The sequence below is a fragment of the Macrobrachium nipponense genome, chromosome 15 (genome assembly GCF_015104395.2).
Source record: "Macrobrachium nipponense isolate FS-2020 chromosome 15, ASM1510439v2, whole genome shotgun sequence".
Lineage (NCBI taxonomy): Eukaryota > Metazoa > Arthropoda > Malacostraca > Decapoda > Palaemonidae > Macrobrachium > Macrobrachium nipponense.
Genome location: NC_087208.1, coordinates 45,286,284 through 45,293,783, shown reverse-complemented (window position 1 = coordinate 45,293,783; position 7,500 = coordinate 45,286,284). Strand labels below are relative to the sequence as shown.

General features: G+C 37.5%; 1 protein-coding gene across 1 annotated transcript in view; it reads left to right on the top strand.

Annotated features, from left to right (window-relative positions):
* The first annotated feature begins 143 nt into the window (after nucleotides 1-143).
* The window catches only part of LOC135226676 (uncharacterized), a 50,484-nt gene continuing 43,127 nt past the window's right edge, over nucleotides 144-7,500 (top strand). Inside the window, exon 1 of the mRNA XM_064266386.1 lies at nucleotides 144-164. Within this exon, the coding sequence (XP_064122456.1) occupies nucleotides 144-164 (21 nt within the window). The remainder of the gene's footprint in view (nucleotides 165-7,500) is intronic.

Below are 7,500 nucleotides of genomic sequence, written 5' to 3'. Positions count from 1 at the left end.
GCGCCCGACCAAAACAATCGCCTCCTATTGGGTGACGAACCGTCATCTTCTTCTTCATCTTCTTCTTCTTCTTCTTCTTCTTCTCCTTCTTCATTATTCCCTGTCCCGTCCTCCTGCCGAAGGACAGAAGGCCCATTGCCGAAATGAGGCGGGTATTCGGAAATGTAAGTCATATGTGGCCTTGGCTGATCAAAGGGCTGAATTCGACGGCGCCCTTTCAAGGACGGACTTGAGGAAGAAGAAGAAGAAGAAAGAGACGAAGAAGAAGAAAGAGATGAAGAAGTAGTAGAGAGTAGGAGGAAATAAGAAGAAGATTAGAAGACTGGAAGGAAGGGCAAGAGGAGAGAGAGGATGGGAGATTCAAAGGAATGAGAAATATAGAGAAAGAAGAGAATGGAAAGATGGAGAATATGGGAGGAGAGAGAAGAGATTAAATGGAAAGAGAAAAAGACAGAGGACGAGAGTAGAAAATGGAGAAGAAGAGAGAAAGGAGAGGAGAAGAGAGCAGAAGGAAAGAAGAAAGAAGAAGACATGGAAGACTAGGTCTGACAAAAATGGAGCTTGTGTGAGGCGAAGAGAGATTGAAGGAGAGATTTATATTCTTACATAACACAATATCTCACGCAACAATATGAGAGAGAGAGAGAGAGAGAAGAGAGAGAGAGAGAGAGAGAGAGAGAGAGAGAGAGGATCAACAGGTGACTCCGGAGAGAAGGTTAGAGAAAAACTGGTCTATTAATATGTAAATAAACCAAGGCGTTTATCTGCAAAAAGAAAAACAAAACTGACAAACACATCAATTGAAGGCTGGACAGACAAGCACAGACGTACATAAACACTGACAAACAATATTAAAAGACAGCAGCAGACGTGTCCTGCTATCTATCTATCTATCCTCTATAATATATATATATATATATATATATATATATATATATATATATATATATATATATATAATGAAGTACTTTTGCTGTTTTGCAGATTGTCTACTATTTTTGGGATTATGTTAATGGATTTTAATTATTGTTCTATAGAGTTATAAGGTGATAATATACCATATACTATATCTATATTATATATATTAGTATATTCTATATATTCACCTCGTAAATCTATAGAACAATAATTAAAACCCATTAACATAATCCCAAGAATAGTAGACAATTTGCAATTAGCAAAAGTAGTCCACGACCTATATATAGCTTTCACGTCCAAATGCAACTTCTTAAGATTCCATCCCTTAATCCTCTTGCAGTTTTCTGAAGCCTGTCACCCATCTTTCCTCACCCACCTGAAGGAGGGAAACCCTTTTTTCCTCCGCCTCCTTTTAACAGGAGGGCGGCCCTAATTTCCGTATCCTGTCACGCCTCTCCTACAGGACTTCGCCAACTCGGAGTAACTCGACCTCTCTATTCACTGGATTTTTTTTTCTCGGTCTTTTTTTCAAAGATGGGAGGTCGTTGGATCTCGCTTCTGAGGGAGAGAGAGAGAGAGAGAGAGAGGAGAGAGAGAGAGAGAGAGAGAGAAAGTTGAACTGTATACGACGAGACTAATGTGAAAACACTTCTATGAGAGAGAGAGAGAGAGAGAGAGAGAGAGAGAGAGAGAGAGAGCTGAGGTGTAGATGAGATAAATATGCAAATTACTTCTATAACAGAGAGAGAGAGAGAGAGAGTGGAATTGTAGACGAGATTAATGTGAAAATGTGAAAATACTTCTAAGAGAGAGAGAGAGTTGAATTTTAGACGAGATTAATGTGAAAATACTTCTATGAGAGAGAGATAGAGAGAGAGAGAGAGAGAGAGAGAGAGAGAGAGAGAGAGAGAGAGAGAGAGAGCTGAACCGTAGATGAGATAACTGCAGATTACTTCCATAACGAGAGAGAGAGAGAGAGCGAGAGCTGAATTGTAGTGAGATCACTAACCAGAATAGGTCCATAAAGAGAGAGAGAGAGAGAGAGAGAGAGAGAGAGAGAGAGAGAGAGAGAACGAACTTTGTCTGAAAGGGGTGAGAAAGGTCTTAGAACTTTTCCTGGCCATATCTTTTTTTGGAACTTTGAAGTTTTTTAATGATGCGTTTCCCTCCTCCGGAAAATTTCGAGCTCTCTCTCTCTCTCTCTCTCTCTCTCTCTCTCTCTCTCTCTCTCTAACACATATTCTTTCATTCTTTTTCCTTGAGTGAATAAAAACGTACTACTCTCCATCGGATAATTTAGGTTCTCCTGCACAAAGTCCCAAGTATTTGACCTACCAATCCCAAACCAGGCCACATCCGATCACTTTAACTCCCAGAAACCCTGGAAAAATCAGCAGTAACTCACATCATAACCTGGAGAACATCGCATTTCAAAAATAAATTCCTGTCCCTTAAAAGGAGGAAAATGGCCCTGTGTTCTACACAGCGATCGCTCGGCAGAAACCACCGCTTTTAAGGAGAGCGGGTCTCTTCCTCCAAGTCAGATAAAGAGATTGGACCTGAAAGCCCATTCAAGAGGTTCTGTTTCCTACCCTCAGCACCCCCTTGGGGGGGGGGGGTCGGTGGGTGTCTGGAAGGGGGACAGGTACCCCTATCTCTGGGTTCATCTTAAACAAGAGGGCCCCCCTAAACCACCTAAAACCCCACATTCAAGAGGGTCTGTTTCCTGTCCCCAACCCCCTGGGGGTCCTTTGGGAGGGCGGACAGGTCCCCCCCCCCCTCTCTGGGCCCATCCTCCCCCCCACCCCGCATCCCCCCCAACAAACTAAACCCTTGAAGGGGTCGTCTTTTAAAAGTGAAATACCTTCATAGTGAAGGAGGCTTATCACATTGGGGCGATGGCCAAGTTGCCCAAATGAGATCTATCTCTCTCTCGGCCCAGGAGGAGCATCTTGTTGCTTCATGGTCTTTTTTTTTTGTGTGGGGGGGGGGGGGTTCCATTTTACCTTGTTGCTGAGGTTACAGAGTCCCCACAGGATCATGGAATAGACTTTGGAATCATTGGGAGGTCCTTGTGAATCATTGGGGAAAAACTGAGTACTTGTGGCATTTAAAGAATAACTTTGGATGTTTGTAGTATGATGTGATCTTTCCCAGGTGATTGAAACTCGATCTTTCCCGAGTCCCAAGTGACTGAAATAATATTTACCAAGTGACTGAAACTCGATCTCTCCCAAGTGACTGAAACTCGACATTTCTCAAGTCCCAAGTGACTGAAGCAATATTTTCCAAGTGACTCAAACTCGATCTTTCCCAAGGTGATTGAAACAATATTTCCCAAGTGACTCAAACTCGATCTCTCCCAAGTGACTGAAATTCGATCTTTCCCAAGTTACTGAAACAATATTTCCCAAGTGACTCAAACTCGATCTCTCCCAAGTGACTGAAATTCGATCTTTCCCAAGTGACTGAAACAATATTTCCCAAGTGACTTAAACTCGATCTCTCCCAAGTGACTGAAAGTCGATCTTTCCCAAGTGACTGAAAGAATATTTCCCAAGTGACTGAAACTATTTCTCAAGTGAATGAAACTCGAACTCTCCCAAGTGACTGAAACAGTATTTCCACAGTGACTGAAAGTCGATTTTTCCAAAGTGACTGAAACACTATTTCCCAAGTGACTGAAACTCAATCTCTGCAAGTGCCTGAAACAATATTTCACAAGTGACTTAAACTCGATCTTTCCCAAGTGACTGAAACTCGATCTCTCCCAAGTGACTGAAACTCGATCTTTCCCAAGTGACTGAAACTCGGTCTTTTGATTTTTTCCCAAGTGACTCAAACTCGGCCTTTCCCCAAGTGACTGAAACTCAATCTTTCCCATGTGACTGAAACATTATTTCCCAAGTGACTGAAATTTGATCTTTCCCAAGTTACAAACTCGATCTTTCTGAAACTCGATCTTTCCTTCCCAAGAGTTGCCCGAGATCGACAAAAATATATATATCCAGAAGTCAACTTCAAAAATCCCACGAAACCTTGACGAATATTTTAGAGAACAGAAATTTTTAAAAAGAAAGGCGAACGTTTTTTAGAAAAACTACTAAACTTAGACGTTTCTCTGGATAAAAAAAAAAACTGCATTGGACGAAAGAGGTTCTCTGGGATTAAAAAGTAAAGAAGAAAAAAAACTCTGGAAGACAGTAACCAAAGTCTCGGTTCCTTTAAAGTAATGAGGAAAATACAGGAAGTTGGTATTTGTAGCGAAAAACCAGCAGAAACTAGAGAAAGTATCTGAGGAATTGCAAATGCTCTTGATACTGTGTGATATATATATAATATATATATATATATATAATATATATATATATATATATATATATATATATATATATATACCACCACTCTTGCACTTGTGAATCATAGGCTTTTGCTCCATTTAAAGAAAAATTATCCATTTAAAAAATTTCTATAAATATGTTTTACAAATAATAATGAAGTTACGCCATATATATATATATATATATATATATATATATATATATATATATATATATATATATATATATATATATATATATATATGCAGACGTTCGACGAGATTGACTAAATTGTCGTGTGAAAAAGATAAACAATTAAACCAATACGATTATGACCTTAGGATAGAATGAGCTGGTGACTGCTTTCTGTCAACTTCATCTTACCCTTTCCCCAAAATTCATCCTTCTCCACCCCTTCTCCCAACCCCACCCCCGCCTCCCCTAGCGCCCCTTCCTCAAGTTTTCTTTATGACTAACTTCAGAGGAAGTATTGCAATTAAGGACCAGGAGCAACCGGACCCTTATCTTCTGTATGAGGTCTTGAATGGCGCTGATCTTAACGTTGTGGTTTTAGTTCTCTCGTAGACTCGACTGCGTATGAGCAGTTGGTCATACTACAACCAGTACTTTTGCTATTTTTACTGCACATGCACACGTTCGAGTCTTCATTTCTCATTGCGTGTGAGAAGGGCAACTTTATCTTAATCGACAGATAACTTTGAATTATTGTAATGGCATTATTTATGCAAATACTTTAAGGTTACCTTTTAATCTCTACTGGACTCAACTTCTCATGTACAGTTGGTCACACTACATAAGGTACATTTTGTATTTGTACCCTACGGCCACACTGCAAAAGGTACTTTTTGTATTTGTACCCTACGGTCACACTGCAAAAGGTACTTTTTGTATTTGTACCCTACGGTCACACTGCAAAAGGTACTTTTTGTATTTGTACCCTATGATCACACTGCAAAAGGTACTTTTTGTATTGGTACCCTACGGTCACACTGCAAAAGGTATTTTTTGTATTTGTACCCTACCTACGTATATATCGTTGCACTCATTACTCTACTCAACATTTTCCAAGGCCCTCAACGAATTCCTCTTTCTATACTACGCATGAAAAAGAATATTTTCTTTGACAAGTTGTATTTCAAGAGAACTATTTCACATTCACAATATATCCCAGATCCCCTTTTCCTGCCTAGAGCAACCAGACTCGCTGGACATCAACAGCACTATTTAGTAAATGTGCCTCGCTGTCGAACTTCTCCAAAGTTCCAGAGGCCCTTTATTCCTCACCCCGTTGGACTGTGGAACGGGCCCCCCTACTGAGGATGTCCTGGAACTGGAACTTCGTGGAACTTCGAATGTTCGAGCGCAGATGCAATGCATTACTACCCTAATACAGTTCTTGTATTTTTATTTTACTTAAATTTTTACTATCTATTTATTCATTTGTGTATCCATTTTTTTTCCTTTATTTAATAAGTGATCTCTTCTTTCTGTATTTCCCATTACCTTCTGTTAATTTTTTTTAATGAACACCATATTTTTTGGAAGATTGAATACCGAGTCAGTGGCCTCATTGGTGGGAGTGTTCCATATGATTAGGGTTCATCTCAATAATAATAATAATAAAATAATATAACAAAATAAAATATAATAATAATAGTAATAACTAAAATAATAAGACTAAATAATAATAATAATAATAAGAATAATATAATAAATAATAATAATAATAATTAATAATAATAATAATAATAATCATAATAATAATAAATAATAATAATAATAACAATAATAATAATAATAAAATAAATAATAATAATAAAATAATAAATTAAATAATAATAATAATAATAATATTCTTTGAAAGCTTGAATATTCGAGTCAATGGTCCTTGTGAGGTTGTTACATATACATATCATTCATCTTCTGAATAATAATAATAATAATAATAATAATAATAATAATAATAAAATAATAATAATAATAATAATAATAATAATACCTGATTCATTCGGCTTTCAAAGTTTATAGCGTTCAGCTTCATCCCCCCAAAAAAGTAAAATACCAAGAGAAATTCCCAGCCCGTCAGTCAGACTCATCGCGATGATAGCTAAATAAACAAAATATAAAAAGACGACAGAATCAAACAAAATCAAAATGGGAGAATGAAAGCGGAGTCCATCATTGGCTGAAAGCCCTCCAATAAGCATGGAGTATCCAGAGGGTCCTCGGTCAGCTGAGAGAGAGAGAGAGAGAGAGAGAGAGAGAGAGAGAGAGAGAGAGAAAGGAATTCTTTTGGACGGGGAGAGAGAGAGAGAGAAAGAGCGAGAGAGACACTTGGGTTCCCGACGAGGTCGAAGACTCATTCAAAAATTCCGCTGGAAATAGCCACCGCGCCCACCCTCTGCTCGTCCAACCTCGAGCTTTGGGCGTGAATGTTGATTTTGTTCATGAACAAGGATAGCGTATTGCTGACTTTATTCATGAACAACTCTTGCACATTATTGACTTATTATTGACTTTATTCATGAACAACTCTCGCATATTATTGGCTTTATTCATCAACAACTCTTGCATATTATTGACTTACTATTGGCTTTATTCATGAACAACTCTTGCATATTACTGACGTATTATAGACTTCATTCATGAAAAATTCTTGCATAATACTGAATTATTATTGTCTTTTTTCATGAACAACTCTTGGATATTATTGTCGTAATATAGACTTTATTCGTGAACAACTCTTGCATATTACTGACGTATTATTGTCTTTATTCATGAACAACTATTGCAGATTATTGACCTATTATTGGCTTTATTCATGAACAACTCTTGCATACTATTGGCTTATTATTGTATTTATTCATGAACAACTCTTGCACATTATTGGCTTATTATTGATTTTATTCATGAACAACTCTCGCATATTATTGGCTTATTATTGACTTTATTCACGAACAACTCTTGCATATTATTGACTTATTATTGGCTTTATTCATGAACAACTCTTGCATATTATTGACCAATTATTGGCTTTATTCATGAACAACTCTTGCATACTATTGGCTTATTATTGGCTTTATTCATGAACAACTCTTGCACATTATTGGCTTATTATTGATTTTATTCATGAACAACTCTCGCATATTATTGACTTATCATTGGCTTTATTCATGAACAACTCTTGCATATTATTGACTTATTATTGGCTTTATTCATGGACAACTCTTGCATATTATTG